Here is a 15,804-nt window from a genome sequence, read left to right as displayed (position 1 = left end):
ATATAAAGAACAAAAGCTTGAAAAAAGAGCTTTATGTCATCGACTACTGTTTTTGACTACCAACGACTTGTCGTTTGGAGAAGGAAACAGTACACATGCTTTTGAGGTTCTCTTTAAATCGCTTTTCAAAATGAAATCCTCCTGTAGTAGCCTTACAGAAATTCAGCGGCGGATAGATGAAGTAAAGCGCTTCCTGTCGGTGACTCTCGCCATCGCTAATGCTCACACAGTCGAGTTTTACACACACGACGTGTGGAAGCGGTTCATTGCTGTGACGCCGCAAGAGGTCCTGGCAGCAGTCAGTTCCGGTAGCGAACAGGAGGGGGAGCCAGAACACAAACAAAAGGGTAAATACAGACAAGACGTCAGAGAAACTGTGCATAAGTATCTTTTTCTCACTTTGTTACGTTAAAAAAAAAACGTATTTTATATGATAGTGCATAAATGTTAAAGAAATTAATTTTTACAAATAAAAACCTTGACATTCGTTTTTCTTTCCACATATTTATGTCTGAACATTTGGACTTTTGAACTGTTCTGAACTCCTTACTTCTTCCACAGAAGATGTATTTGAGTTTACAACTAACACCCATTAATTTTGACACATTCTCTCACCTGGACTGTGAATCTCTTTAGCTCTTCCAGTTATCATGACCGTCTCTTACTGGTCACTGCACAATAGGTCAACTGGAAAGGAGCTGAAGATTCTCCATCGTTTTCAGCAACAGATAAGCAGATAAATAAACTTTCAGAGGAGTTATTATGCATAAAGGTTTCATTTTTTTTGACAATATTAGGACGTGTTTTATAATTATAAACAAAATTAGCAAGCAAAATCAATAATTCCTAATTGGCTGCAACCTTAATTGACATTATCATAGCCGCTCTAGCTGGGAATTATTTATTCAAGCTTAGTATGACTTTGTGTTTTTCCTTTACAACAGAGCATTCCAGGACCACATTTGGGTTTTGCATTCATTCAAACCGGCTGGTCGACATCCATGAGCTGCTAGTGGCGGCCAAGGCCCAATCCCTGCCTGGCCTGGGAGTGTGTGTGAGCAGGGATGAGCTGCTGCAGAGCCTGAGAGGCAGCGAGTCGGAGTGTGCAGAAATCGGTAGGGCTTTATCCTAATGATTCAAAACCAGCAGACGACGATTGTCCACGAACGTTCAGCTCAGATGTTGAAGCTTTTTTTTTTTTTTTTTTTACCTGGATTTCTCTTTGTAGCAGATAAACTGGAGCCAGACGAGTTTATGAACTCAAAGAAATCCCACGAAGTCCAGTGCATGTCTAAGGTGGTGGCTTGTTTGGCCCAGCATTGTGGAGTCAAACAGGTAGAGTAATGCAAGTTTATTCATGTAATCATTTGAAATAAAAAGCGAAATATACCTGACTTTATTTTTTTTTTTTATTGAAATTGACTTTTGAATGATTGTAAGGAAAGAAAACGTTGTAAAAAAAAAAAAAATAATACGTATTGAATTCCAGGTGATAGACGTGGGGTCGGGGAAGGGCTACCTGAGCTCCTTCCTGTCGCTGCAGTACGGCCTCCAGGTGTTCGGCATCGACTCCTCCAGCATTAACACGCATGGTGCTCAGGAGAGGAACAGGAAGCTCAAGAAGTTCTCACGAGCGTACCAGAAACACTCGAAAGCAGCACGGACCCAAGCGGAGGCCCAGTCCTCGCCTCAAACGGAGACGGTGGAAAGGAAACCTGGGCCGAATCGGGACAGGGACGCTTTGGCGGGAAGTGGCTCTCAGCAGGATGTGGGGGCGTCGGGCGACGCTCCGGCTGCAGAAACTCAGTCGGCGCGCGGCCCAGAAGCAGGGGAGCTCTTTCTGAGCGCTCTGTCGGCGGACGTGATTCAGCCGCCGTCCCCCAGAGTTCCTCCAAGTCAGCTCAGCGCGGAGGAGAGGGAGAGGAGGAAGAGAGAGAACCTGGAGAAGAAAGCTCGGAGCAGAGGAGAGGGCGCCGACGGCGTGTTTTCGCCACTCACGTCTTACGTCACGTCAGAAACTGAGCTGCGGGATCTCATCACTGAGCTGGAGGTGAGGAGACAAAAAAGAAAAAAAGAAAAACAACATTCTGAGAATGCATTTATTGTGTGTAAGGCAGAGGAAACCTTATGGGTTAGTAGCAAACTTGACTCCCACAGCAGCGGGATTTAATTAAATTAAATTACACCTGCTGGAGTGGAGAGAGAGTCAGTGGCGTGACTGCCAGTGTCATCGTCAATAAATTCTACCATCGATCCTCACCCGTCCTCCTCTGCCTCACCCTCTGCGTGCTTTCCACCAAACTCCAGGAAGCCGTCATGGTCGGCCTGCACACGTGTGGCGACTTGGCTGCGAGCACGCTGAGGATGTTTGTGGCGAAGCCGGAGCTGTCGGCCGTCTGCGGCGTGGGCTGCTGCTATCACCTGCTGTCTGAGGAGTTTAACCTGGACGGACAGGGTAACCACACACACACACACACACACAAATCTCAAGGAACGCCTGGGGCCAATCAGCGCCTTGATACCCTAAATAAAGCAACAAAATGGGAATAAAACACAGAAGAAATGTTCAATTCAAATAGAACATGAAAATATGTTGTCAGTTTTACATTAACAATATAAAAAAAAATCAAATCACAGCCTTTCCTCGATAAAAAAAAAATAAAACTGAATTTCAGGCAGTTCAAGGTCACACTTGACAGCAACGCTCTTCGGTGTTGATGGTGTTACTGACAGTAGAAGACTCGGGTTTTGTAAGTTTTAGTGTTAATTTGGTGCAACAAATTAAAGCTAGAGGAAGCACAGACATGTGAGAGGCTGTAAGAAAACACCGTTGTCAATTTTCATTGAAGCTGCCAGAGATCAAGAGAGAGCAAGACTTTTAGCAGAGAACGGGAAAACAGAACAGAGCACAACGAGTTTTGCTTGTTTTAACCTTTTGAGGTATTAACTTCTGCTTTTTGTCAGTGAAGAACATGCTAAACGTGTAAATCTCTGGGGTAATGGCTCATTCTCTCTAAAGAAGACACACAGACAGCTGTCCTAGCAATACTAACTGCACCAACTGTGCTGGTGATGATGGCTAATGCATTATGCTAGTTTAAAATGCTAGCTTTTGTGCTTTTTTTTTTAATTATGCTAAATTCTTCTCAAAAGAAAACCTGATTAGAACGGTTTTGCTTTTGTATCTGGACATTTTGTCGCATTTCGCCGCGGCGTTTCGTTTCAGGGCTCCTGCACTCTCTGATATTATCACTCTGAACTATCGCCTTCCTTCATTTCCCACAAGCCACATAAACATTTCAGTGTGGCTTTTGTGGGAAATAAGTCAAATATTCCACCAAGAGTGAAGCGACTGAGCCAAGTTCCTAATCTGCAGGGTCACGTTGAGCTCCAGGATTGGAGCCCTTACAGCGCCGGCTGCTGAACGTTCGGCATTTCAAAACCTTTGTACTTGGAGAGGAAAACCGAGTCAAAGGAAAACCGTTCTGCAGCTTCTGCGTGTGAAGGAATTCGTTGTTACTCGTCTTTTGCGCTCTGGATTGAACTCGTCTCGCTGCCTCTAATTTGTGAGCCCGATATCTGCCGGGTTTTGTATATTCCTCCAGTTTCCAGTTTATTCGGTGTGAAATTGTCTTCATGTGCCCTCCTGCTGTTGCAGCACCTCGCCCGACATCTTCTCATCAAGTGCTTGATTTTCCACGCCAACATCGTCAGAGCTCGTCTGAAACAGCAGAAACCAGGAGCACAAAGTGATACCATGTCAGCCAATTAAAAACAATCCTTTCCACGCTTTGCCACGTCTTTTTTAACCGAGGCCTTCGCCCACTCTTGCAGCGTGGGCTGCAGGCCAGCTCCCATGGTGGCCCACCCTTTCTTAAGAAGGATTTAGAAAGCTGAAACACTTCATCGCACAGGGTTATGTGTTTATTTAGGCTGCCGGTTTGGAATTCATGCAATTCTGTTTAAACGATATTCTCCATGGAGACTACCTCATGTGGGATCAGTATAGCATTTCGCAAAAGCAACACCACCTGCTCGCACAGGATAACAGACATTTACCTTCTTTTATTGCTTTTGCGCCAATTAAGCATAACATTATGAACATTCGGATTATTCTGTGTCGGTCTCACTTTATGCTTCCATAGCAGCTCTGACTGAAGTTAGCAGCTGGTCCTCGTTTTGGAAGCTGCCAGGTGGGAGCTCCGTGTTTCGTACTTATTTGTCCAGCAGAGGAGTCTGAAGCAGCGTTCACAACCTCAAGAGTCAGTTTTACTCTCAGGCCAGTCAAATAAAACTCAGTTAGAGCCGCAAATGTCACACGTCCTTGTGAAAAAATAAAAAATAAAGGGCAACTTATAATTTTAGATAAATATTTGCTATAGAATTTTTTTTTTCCATTTTTAAAGAAGCACAGTTTTCTGTCTATTTTTCAGATTTAAAATACAGATTAAAATAAAATTTAGTAAGAGGATGGATTTTTTTTTTTCTCTCGGGGATGGAAAATATTATGTAAAAATAAAAAAATGCACAGATTCTAACCTAATGACCTATCGTTTTTATGTGGAAATTCAATGCAAATATTGCAAAAACTATACTCGAAAACTGTTAAAAAGAAACTGCATTTTTTAATATATAATTTTAAAAAATACTAGCTGGTTCTTTTTTAATTTTTGGCCAAAGCTATTAAGAACCACTGTGGAAGATCCAAAGAGCCACTTGTGGCCCCGGAGCCTCACGTTGCAGACCCCTGGAACAGTACATACCACAGATGTTTGGTTGGATTGAGATCCGATTAATTTTGTACCAAACCAATGTCTCAGACTTATACTTCTTCTCAAATTATTCCTTAACGATTTTTGCCATTTTCCAATAAGGGTTGGCACACTGTAGGCTAGTCTAACCGGACAAGTTGCTATGTTGATGGTCAAAACCTAAGGTCTCTTACTTGTGGGAGGGATTACATGCTTCCGTTGTACTTGCAGCTATGAATAGTCCATCATGGTATCCGAGGAATAAAAAAAAAAGCAAAGAACAGAGTGGTGTTATTATTTCCAGCAAGTCAGCTCCTAGACTTTCCTGGCTAATGGCTAACCAGGCACACCGCATTCCACGTGGTCTCACTTGCTCGGCTGGTCTGCCTCTGAAGCAGTTGGTTTTGCCACGACAAGCTGTCACAACAAGGTTTTTCTTATCTCCATGTAAACCAAACAAGAAAAAAATAAATAAAATTTGCGAACATAGAGCCAAAAATAAAACGCTCGGTATCCGTTTTGCTACAACCTCCAACACTCGGACGGACGGGGAGGGGGAGAAGAGGGCTTCTCCTTTCCATTTGTTTCTAAGCTTCTGTGTCAGCAGGTCATACGCTGGGCAGGAGGTTGGGGGAGTTAACGTGGCTGCTAATGTGATTGTGTGTCCGGAACAGTTTAACCTGACCGCAGCCGCACATGAAAGCAGCGTGCTATTAGTACCTCCTTACGCCGCATCCTCCTGCATGCACCGTTCCTCGCCCTCAGTCACTGACCCCTTTTAGAAATGACATGAGAAGGATGTCGGGCCGTCAGATAGCAACACCCGCTACCCTCCCGTTTGAAATACGCACGTATGTGAAGGCTCTCGAAACTCCCTTGCTCGGAAATATGTGGTTCATAACGCTAAAAATAAATATAATAATAATTAAAAAAAACTTCTACAACCTCACAAACACAGTAGGTTCTTTTTCCACATATGAAGTTTCCCTCAAACTGCTTAATTCTTGTTAGGCACACGCGTGTCATTATTGTGAATTCTGTGTGTTTTTTTAATGCAGATTTGAAATGATTTCTCTTTTAGGCTAGGCACCTCAGACTATGTATGTGGGTTTTTTTAATGAAGTTTAAAAGCAGAGCAGATTTGAAAAAGTTTGCCACGTCTGCTGGAAAATCAATTTACAATTTAGAATTTTGCGATTTGCTGCAACAATAAATCGCAATAATATACATTGTCGTTTTTGATTGCAGTGCAAGTGAAAAGGACTATTTAGGACTGCTTGAGGTAATGCAAATATGCACAGATGCAAGCTGTAATTTAAACGAGGAATCACATCAGTGGAACAACATTTCAGAGCCCAAATGCTCAGTCAGCAAACTCTTGAGTTCATCTCCGTCTCTTCCCCGTCAGAGGAACCGTTGCAGACTGCGTGTGGTTTCCCCCTGAGTCAGTACCTCCGCGATCAGTCCTGTTTCTGCGGCAGGAACGCCAGGATGTCAGCATGCTTGGTGAGTGCGATGACACAGAGAAATGTGTGCCGTCAGGCACGTCTTTGTTAGCAGAACCCTCAAGCTGACGGCGAAGAGCGGCGACGAGCCAAGACCGTTTTCATCACCCGCAGATGAAGCTGATACTTTTTTAATTATTATGTTTTGGGGCTGCGGGTGAAGGTCTGAAGTCTATGGGCTGGTGAAAGTGGGGGGGGGACTCGGTTCTTGTGGTCGGGGAGGGGAATGGGCCGTCATCAGCATATTAACTTAGAGGTGGTCATAAGGTTTCAGTTCAGCACTGCTTTGTTTTCCCCCTTGTGTCTACAGAAAAAAAGGTTTCCCCCCTACCAGAACACACTTCGTTATAACAATCTTTGTTTTTTTTTTCCTTCTACAAAACAGGCACTGGAGCGAGTCTCACTTGGCCAGGGTGTAAGTAGTAAAGCGTTCCTACTTATCACTCTCAACATGTTAAACTAAAAGTCACCGTCACACAAGAGTGGAAACAACCGTTGCGGATCCATCACTACGTTTAGCTAAACAAATCCATCAGCTCACTTCAAACCACAAACACGCACAATTAATAACCTCCCAGGCTGCTCTCTATCATTGCCGTAGATCTGCATGCATTTAAACAATCAGTCCATTAATGCTGCTGCTGTTGTTTTAAGTCGCTGATTGACTTTGGTGTATTTATTCAAAACATGGAGCGAAGAGGCTGCGGGCCAACTCCCGACACATGATACCCGCTGCCATTAATATGGAATGTTTATAAATATTAATGCAATCACAGAAAGATTGATTATTACCCGCTGGAGCCGAGGCACGAATCCAAAAAGCAGGCTTGATTGCCTGCTTGTGTTGCATTAAGTTTCGGGGAAGTGTCAGAAATATTCACCCACCGTTTGGAGCGATGTTACAGTAAACCGCTTTATCCTTTTGCTTCAGATCCAGATGGAGTCTTTGTTCTACCGTGCAGTGCTTCACGTTATTCTGAGGGACCACTACAGCTCCTACAAAAGGTAACACAGAGCAATTTAGGACATTTCGTGTGACCGGCGGTCATGGCAACAGTGAAAACTGTGAGCGGGACGCAGAGCAGAGCAGGCGTCGAGCTTTCAAAGCGGACCCGAAAGGTTTGCTTTTACTGCGCTGAACCAAAAAGGAAAACTTTTTGTTTCTGGTTTGTTTGAGTTCAAATGAACCGAGACTTGCAAACAAAAGCCACATGTAGTCAGTTACGGAGCGCGCCATGAATTATACCAGACCGTGGAGTTGAAAACAGCCCTGTTGAAACAAAGATTAGCTTGGAAGCGTTGACGGTCGTCTGTTACGTTGTTAAAATTATAAACAGCTTCAATGACATAGAAATGCGAGGAATTATGGGCTGTTTAGCTTTGATCTAAATGCTCATCATGTCACTACTTTAAGGTATTAGCCAGATATGATCTCCCTCGTGTTTGCAGTACCATAACAGACTATTATCATTCCAGCCTTCAAAACTTTGAAGAATTTTATCAGTATAAGCAAGTTGAGCTAAAAATAATAGAGCCCAGTACCTCTAAACGTTAATTCTACTTCTTCGTCTTGTTAGTAGGTCCAGCACAGTCATTCAATAAGCACATACAGAATTTAGTAAAAGGAAGTTCAGGTGTTTCGAGCCTCGTGCTCAGTACTTAGAGCTGTGAATGTGTGCAGATATGGCATTTTTCCACTTCCTATTTGGATATGTTTGCTTTGGATATTTGCATTAAGCCAATTACAGATTATGGATTAGGTCCTAATTTCGACACATACGGTTCAAATTAAACCTAATTATTGGAGCATATTGCAAGGTTTCCAAAAGTAAAAATAAAAGTCAGGTATTTTTATGCCTTTAAAAGGCTCCCATTTTCAGTTGGTGTGAAAATGCAAGATTTCATCCGGGAACAATTGAGGGAAATGCAGCTGACCTCAGTTCAGTCCTTATCAAGTGTTTGTGCTGCAGACAAGATCAAATATTCCTAAAAGACACTGAGCCCTTCCTGCCCTCTGAACCTCAGTTTAACGACAGCCATTAGCACCGAATATCCATTACTTCCCTTCCCCCCACCCCCTCCCACGCTAGACAGAAGCTATTCATCATTGTTAAGCCCTTTGGTAGGGCTTGATTTCCGAAGTGTGATTTAAGGCGAAACTGGCGACACATTGAAGGAGTGACAGGTTGGTTTGTTCGAGCGTGCCAGAACTGAGAAATGGTGTGTTTACGTCCACAGCGAGAAGCGGGTCGGGAATGTTTACTCCAAAGCAAAATCATTTGTGGACTACGTTCGGCGAGCTCTGCACCGATTGGAGCTGGATGACTCAAAGGTCAGACGCACGATTACTACAGCCATCTAACAACGCTTAACCCGAAACAAACTCCCGGAAAACAGAGCAAACATCCATTTCATGTTGAGATTTGAGATTTATATCTATATATTGGAGCCGAGGTATTATTTCAGCAAGCTGTAACAATGGTTCGTAAGGCTGGCGAGCGAAAAAATCTGGTCGCCCCAGAATAGCAAGACGTATTTTTATCTGTTTCTCACAAGTACTTAAAATCTTAAACAACTTAAAAGCCTCACTCACTATCTTCTCCCAAAACCTTCTTTTAAAAAGAAAATTATTTTAGCTACATGTTCCACACCCTCATTGTTAGACTTCTTCCTCTGCAGCTTTGTGACAGTGACATTCAGAGCTACCATGACGCGTACGAAGCACGGATGGACGAGATGCACGCCTTTAACATGGTAAGCAGACGACACCCGAGGTTTCGACAGAGATTCGTATTAAAAAAAACAAAAAAACAAAAAAAAAAGGGCTGAGAGTTTGGAAATGTGATGCCGTGAAACGTATAGAGCTCGGACAAGAAGCCTGCAAACCGTTCACAGCTCGTATGGCATCCAGGGGGTTTATTTCTGTCGTGAACGCGGTTCCATTTCCGCCACAAAAAATTCAGGGAATTCGGTGTAAAGTATTTTAATTCCTGCAAATTGTGAATAAATTATAGATCTGTGGGGAATTACGTGACTAAAATTGAACTGAGGAGGAAAACCAGCCCTGGTTTTGTTTTTCCCCCGAGGCTGCTAATTATGGTGTCAGCCACAATACAAATTTACTTTCCGGACATAAAACACTAATTTTTTTCCTTTTTTCGGGGTGATTGCACACTAGCAACAGGATGGGAACAAGTCACGGAGCTGTTTTATGTCAAATGTCAGAACAAGACATGAGCTAAAGGGAGTGACTCACAGGAACATTTAAACCGCGTCAAAAAGCTCCTTTCAGTAACCGTAGCTTCACTCCACATGTCTTCCTCTCTGCAGTTGAAGGTGACCCTTGCTCCGTGCATCGAGGGTCTGATTCTGCTGGATCGTCTTTGCTACCTGAAAGAACAGGTAATGGGTAATGTATCTGTCTCTTTTAGGTTGCGTAAAGCAGCAGTTGTTTCAAATATCTGGCCACGAGTCTTTTTTTTTATTACAACGGATGAGTTTTGATTTACTCTTATTGGCAGAGTTACCAAACAATATAAGAGGTTTTCGCATAAACTAATCAGTTTCATCAGTTTCAGCATGTTGCCCAAGTTTTGAAGCAGTAACCCAAGACTATCAGACTTACACCAACACCAACCCTTCGTTCCCCAGGTCAGACGGTCATGAGGCTTGGGCGTGACTAGTTAAATTAAACTCCATTTTCTATGCACAATGAAGAAATGTAGATACTTACAGTTAACTGTTGAAATAACAAGGGAGAAAGTCCAAATAGTCTTTTTACTCATGAGAAATGAATGATTCCAAAAATGCATTTCATAGCTACTCTGTATGTTTCTCTGGTATTAAAGAAAATTTGTTGCAATCCCTGGAAAAGTCATATAAAAACCCCGACAAATAGTAATAAGACAACCTAAAATGATGATATTACCATTAATTTGAATACATCTAAAGTGGAAAAATATCCTAGGGTTAGATTTCCCCCCCCCCAATTACTGTAGTAATTTAGACAAAATGAATCTAACTTAAGCATTTAAAATGCCTACTGTTTTTAATCCGATTGCCTAGAGACATTTAATTTGCATTTCATGATTTCCTATTCTTTACTTGACATAAAACGTCCTTCTCTCTTAGCCACTTGAACTGCACAAGTAAGATAAAATAAATGATTTCTGGAAAGTATGTAGCTGTGCATCGATTCCTTCACTGTTATGATGTGACTGCAGTGAAAGATTAATACATCTCAGGGCTTTTGCATTGTGCCAGAAATGTGAAGGGTTCTGCAATTTCAGTTTGGGAGTTTGATTCAGCTTTGATGTTGCACATGAAATCAGCATCAACGTTGCAGAGCCAAGGACACCCAACACTCGTGTAGATCGGTAACAGATCTGCATTGTGAAGTGCTTCATTGGGGATCTTTGGAAATAAATAAAAAAGAACAAACAATCCAACAAATTAGATGAAAAATAGAGCAACAAACGCAGCTGATTTGATTGCGCAAGCAGTGCTCCAGCTCTGATTTGCTTTCATTACGTTTCAGCTGGACTCATCATTTGTGATTGGCTCTTACAGCCCGTTGATTGGGATTTGAAATACGCCTCCCCGATGATTAAAGCGAGCATGCGGAGATGTCAGCCGAAATCAGGACCGCCGACATTAATATAGGTGTCAGCCAAATTGAACGCAGCCTGCAGTTGCGCAGTCTTCTGCTTCCGCGGCCAAACACAACAAGCTAATCTTTGCTCCGAGTCGTCGTGAGGCGATGCAAAGTCTCCGAAAAGCTTTGAAGTGGTGAATACATGCGGTTAATGTGTCAGATGGACTTCCTCATTAGGGTCATGTAATCAAACTACGTAACATCAACATCGCCGGTCTGGGCTGAAGGCTGTCCCTCGAGGACGAAAACAATGATGACAGAAGAACAGTAATGTAATCCATGTGGTGATGAGTTCGGAATCACGCGAGGCCAAGCTTACACAACCCAACACTGACAGATTGAGGTATTTAGTACATTTTCTGTTGCATTAGTTGTAGACACGACAAACGCAGGCAGTGTTCTTCCACACAAACAGGAGTTCCCTCGAAACCGATTTTTGGAGTGTTCTCTAAGATAAAAGACCACACAGAACAGAAATTTTACTTGATTTTTCTTTACAAAAATAAATAAAATCTGCAATTTTCTACAAACCACGAATGGGGCACAACGAGCAAGCGGACGAAGGTGTTCTGTTGAAATGAGACCAATTTTTTCTTTTTTTTTTGGCAAATCTCAGATTGTGTTGGAAAACTAACACTGAACCACCCTGAACACCCAGCACCAACGGTCTGCGTCTCCGGTCCTCGAGAGCCAATGTCCTGGAACGTTTGGATGCGTTCCTGCTCTTACACTTGAATCAAAAGACCGAATTACCTCTTTGGCAAGTTTATCAAAGTCCTGGTCAAGAACCATCCGTTCGACGCTTCATGACCAGGACTCATGGTTTATACTTTAGCCAGGCATTTTTTGAAATGTGTGTTTCTCGTGTCCTGTAGGAGGATGTGTCCTTCTCTGCATTGGTTCAGCTGTTCGACCCCCTGCTGTCTCCAAGATGCTACGCCGTCGTCGGACTTAAAAGTCATTCTACGAAGCTAAGAAGCTGAGACACTTGTACACAGGCACCTGGAGATGATACACTTAGATTGTATTTACATACGACTGTCGGCATATTTGTCTTGAAAACAACTATTGAAGTGCATTATGACCTCAACTTTAATTAGATGCTTTGATTTTCTGATGGGCCACATAAATGAAACATTTGCAGTTCTCCATTACTTGGAAATAGTCAGAAAACTTGGAAGATCTGTGAGGCCTGTGTGATTCGAATGATGCATTTTGCAGCCTTTTGTCACTGGACTCTTAAGAAAACTTGTTTTTAAGGACCCTTCAGGGAATTGGGGGTATTTTGGGATTTGAGTGAACTTTGGGCACATCTGGAAAACGCATTTCTAGTTAAGGTTGAGAAATAAGTTGAGCGAGGCAGAATGCGACTTGTACATCTTTGAGCCATTGGAATCATTTGTTGAGATTGTATGTGGTATGCCAACTCATATTAGCACACCATAGTGAAGTAAAAGGAAAATATTTCATGTTTTTTTATACTAATAAAAATTATGAAAATGTAATAATTTAGATGTTGTATTTCATACTAGACTCCACTTGTGTGTAGCTTAATTTCGACATAAATGCAGCTGTGCTGCGGAGGACTCAGATGTTTGCCGAGGGAACAAAACAAACATGTGAAAGAAGGACCTTCAATCAGATGAGACCAAAATGATATTCTCTCAACAAAATATTGTGGCGGCAGCATTATGCTTCGGGGATTCTTTTCTGCTAAGTGAAAATTGAAGCAGATCAAATCTGATTGGGAGACGTATAGAGAAAACTAAAGGGTGGTTGTGAAAAGAAAACTTCGCAGAGGATAAAGGCTCGAATGGAACGGCTTAGATCGAAGCATATTCGTGTGTTTTAAAAGTCTAGTCAAACCCTGAGACTAAATCTAATTAATATTTTCCATAGACCTGAAAGTGTATGCTTCTATATGCTCTTCACTTAATCTGAATCAAATCAATTTTTTTTTATCCAGAAAGCATTAATTCTTACAAAAATAAGAAAAAGTGGAGATCCTGAACTAATGAAGCCTGAAACTGTTCGATCTGCTAGATTCAGATTGATATTAACCATTTCCTCCTTTCGCACACCTCAGCTGCCGGCACATCTGCAGCCCATTCACAGGGTTCTACGCCCCACAGCCTTTTTTAAAAAAATTGTTATTTTTATCCCAGTTACGACGGATCGAGGAGCTCTGGGATGTGTCCGGGCCGAGTTCGGGAGCTCCGACAGCCTGCCGCAGCGGACAGACTAGAATGAAAGCAAGTCACAGATGTGAACGTGGCTTGTGTTTTTTTAATTTGGGAAAGGGGTCGGGGGGGAGTCCAACACCGCTTGGGGTTTTGTTTTCGCTGACTGAGTCACATCCTGTCAAACCTGCCTTGATGGTCACACGCATGTTCGTGCAACACTCATCCAGCCTCTTTCAAATGTCCACGCAGAGGGAAAAAAGAAAAACAAAACGCTGCACACCAATCTGCTGCCAGTGTACAATGGGGCGGGTAGGTAAACTCCAATTTCCTGGCATTGCACTTAGCAGATGGCAGGAAAAGGCTCTCAGGATGTGGTGAACGCTGTGAGACACAAATAGTCCGAATGAAGAAGGCCGTACCAACCTACAAGGACTTTTCCCTGCCAGGTAGGAATTGGAGGAAGCGGAAGGGAAGCGAGGGGAGTCCGTCTTACGTATTGGCTTTTGGCTTTGATGAGACTTTCTCACAGAGCTGCTTGAATCCAGGCCTCTGTAATCCTCTCTGATTTGCAAATTCATCTCCAAAAATCCCTAAAGCCCAGGGGCTTCGTACGTAAAGCTTTATCTGATTTTGTTAGAGTGTAATTAGAGTTTGGAATTGGAAGGGAAAATAATGGGATTTATCATCTCAACACTGCCAAAAAAAAAAAAAAAAATCAACGTGGAAAAAGTTGTAGAAGAAGGATACAGGATGCTTTGTATGAATATTTGAAGAGCCATCCCCATTTGAAATGTATCTCCTCTCAACCCAGATTCCTTCCAGGAATGTCCTCTTTTATGTGTGACTTTTTTCTTCTTTTTTTAGGGAGAAGTGTGGTAGCAGGCTCCCATCAGAAAGAACGGGGCACCATCTGCCTGTTCTTTCACTGGCACATTGTCTTCGCTGCATGTTCAAATGTCTGCAGTCCCAATCAGCTTGTTGCAGATTTAAATAACCATTATCTGTCATTTTTATCTAACAGATTACTCTAAATGTTTGGGTTTGGGGGGGGGGGGGAGTTCCCAATCTTTCCACAATTTTGATTTGCCATACCACACATGCCAGTGTCATTTATTTGGGGATTTATGTCATTAACAAAAACAAAGTGGATTAAACTTCCATTTTTTTTTCACCAAAATATTGGCCCAAACCATTTGGGCCAATACCTCTGGCTGCATTTTGAACCTCCTCTTCCAGAACTGTTCGCCTCGTATTTAACTACATCCAACTTTTCATCAGTCCTAAGCTTCCCTGGTCCTGCGCAAACTTTTAAATGAAATTACTTCTCACCACATCTCTATAAACACCAGATCTGTGGAGGGCAAGATTAATAGTTGTTGTGTTTCAGCTACTTTACTGATCGATACTCCCCCTTGTTCAGCCAGCAGAACGGCCATCTGCTCAGGTTGAATACAAAACGCATCCTTGCAAGTTTTTTTTTCTTCCTTTTCTGTCTGTTTTCCTGTCTTGAAGAAATAAGTCATGTTAGATCGATCTAAAACGTCTTGTGATAGAAAACGGGCATGAAGGCTGAAACATCAACTGTTGAAACTGAGATCAGTTCATTGGAATACAAAGCACTAAAGAAAATGCAATTATACTTAAAAATGTATAAAAATTTAGCTTTTCTCCTAAGCTTCCTTCATAAGGATTGGTATCACATTTGTTTCCCCCCTCTAATAATAATAAAAAAAAAACTTTCAAAGCCTGTTTGCGACATTTTTCTTTGCTTTCATGAACAAAACAAATGACCCCTTCTCAAAAACACCACGGCTTTCAACAGTAGCCCATGTTAATTAGCCTCGTCCTCCAAAGTTAGCTCCTAACCCAAACATTCATCATGTTTCGGGACGAAGTTTACTTTCTTTGTCTTCCTGGGCAGAGTTGGGAAGTGGCGGCCGCGCTGGGGTGAATTTTTATTCGGAAGCAGATTGCAAGCGGCTGCTGCTCTGCTACCGATATTAATGGCATCTATTTTTGTGAGACCAGAGCAGAGCGAAGCCCCGTCCCCCCCAACCCCGATCGTCCGTTTCCTGTGTGATGTTTATCTACTGGGGTGGAGATGCCGCCGTTCCGGAGCGAAAATCGTCGTGGAAACAACCGCTGCTCGCTCTGGACGACTCATGTTGTGAAGATGGTCACTAATGAGAGCAGCAGAAGGGTCAGACGTGTGGTAAAGAACATACAGATAGAAGAAATCTGAGCTTTAATTTAAGTTTGCCGTAGAATCTGCATTCATTCAGATCTGTTTGTGGTGTTCATTTGTTGATAAGGTATTATTTCTGATAGGCTATTTGGGTTTTATGTATTTTCCCTCAGTTTAACATATGGTCCAGATTTTGAGACTTAGAAGTTTTGGCCATTCTTACACCTCGGTAGCTGCTGGTCTTACATTTGTAATAATGTCACAAAGTGCTTAAAATGTTAGATTTTCCATTTTCCTTAGTCACTTTTATGCAACACATGTGTATGATTTCTACACAGAATGACACTGATAATGTAAGGCATATTCTTTTGGGGATTCTTTTTTGTTGATAGTTTGCAATCTGCTTGCATTTTCTATGTCACTTTGCATGAAACATGGAAATTTTCCATTGAGGTAAATAATTTAAAGCTAAAGACAAAATTTTAATTGTTCTTCAATTTAAAAATCTAAATAAATTTAATATTAG

General features: G+C 42.2%; 1 protein-coding gene across 3 annotated transcripts; it reads left to right on the top strand.

The window, feature by feature from the left end:
• The first annotated feature begins 18 nt into the window (after positions 1-18).
• mettl25 (methyltransferase like 25) lies at positions 19-12,418 on the top strand. 3 transcript variants are annotated; one of them, XM_015012902.2, is made up of 12 exons: positions 31-347; positions 945-1,115; positions 1,229-1,335; positions 1,490-2,050; positions 2,308-2,455; positions 6,160-6,257; positions 6,642-6,671; positions 7,188-7,261; positions 8,495-8,588; positions 8,936-9,010; positions 9,587-9,658; positions 11,786-12,418. In XM_015012902.2, exons 1-12 carry the CDS (start codon positions 131-133, stop codon positions 11,891-11,893), a joined length of 1,755 nt encoding a protein of 584 aa, XP_014868388.2. In that variant the 5' UTR covers positions 31-130; the 3' UTR covers positions 11,894-12,418. The 3 variants fall into 3 exon arrangements, 2 of the variants coding, with proteins under 2 accessions (XP_087859047.1, XP_014868388.2); XR_001421515.2 differs by lacking the exon at positions 8,495-8,588 and having other exon boundaries at positions 21-347; positions 11,786-11,853; XM_088002921.1 differs by lacking the exons at positions 8,495-8,588; positions 9,587-9,658; positions 11,786-12,418 and having other exon boundaries at positions 19-347; positions 8,936-9,078.
• The last annotated feature ends 3,386 nt before the right edge of the window (positions 12,419-15,804 follow it).

Source organism: Poecilia mexicana, unplaced genomic scaffold (genome assembly GCF_051168715.1).
Source record: "Poecilia mexicana isolate PSO_F unplaced genomic scaffold, ASM5116871v1 scaffold_23, whole genome shotgun sequence".
NCBI classification, from domain to species: domain Eukaryota; kingdom Metazoa; phylum Chordata; class Actinopteri; order Cyprinodontiformes; family Poeciliidae; genus Poecilia; species Poecilia mexicana.
The sequence above is the reverse complement of the archived record's forward strand: the minus strand, read 5'-3'. Positions and strand labels throughout refer to the sequence as shown.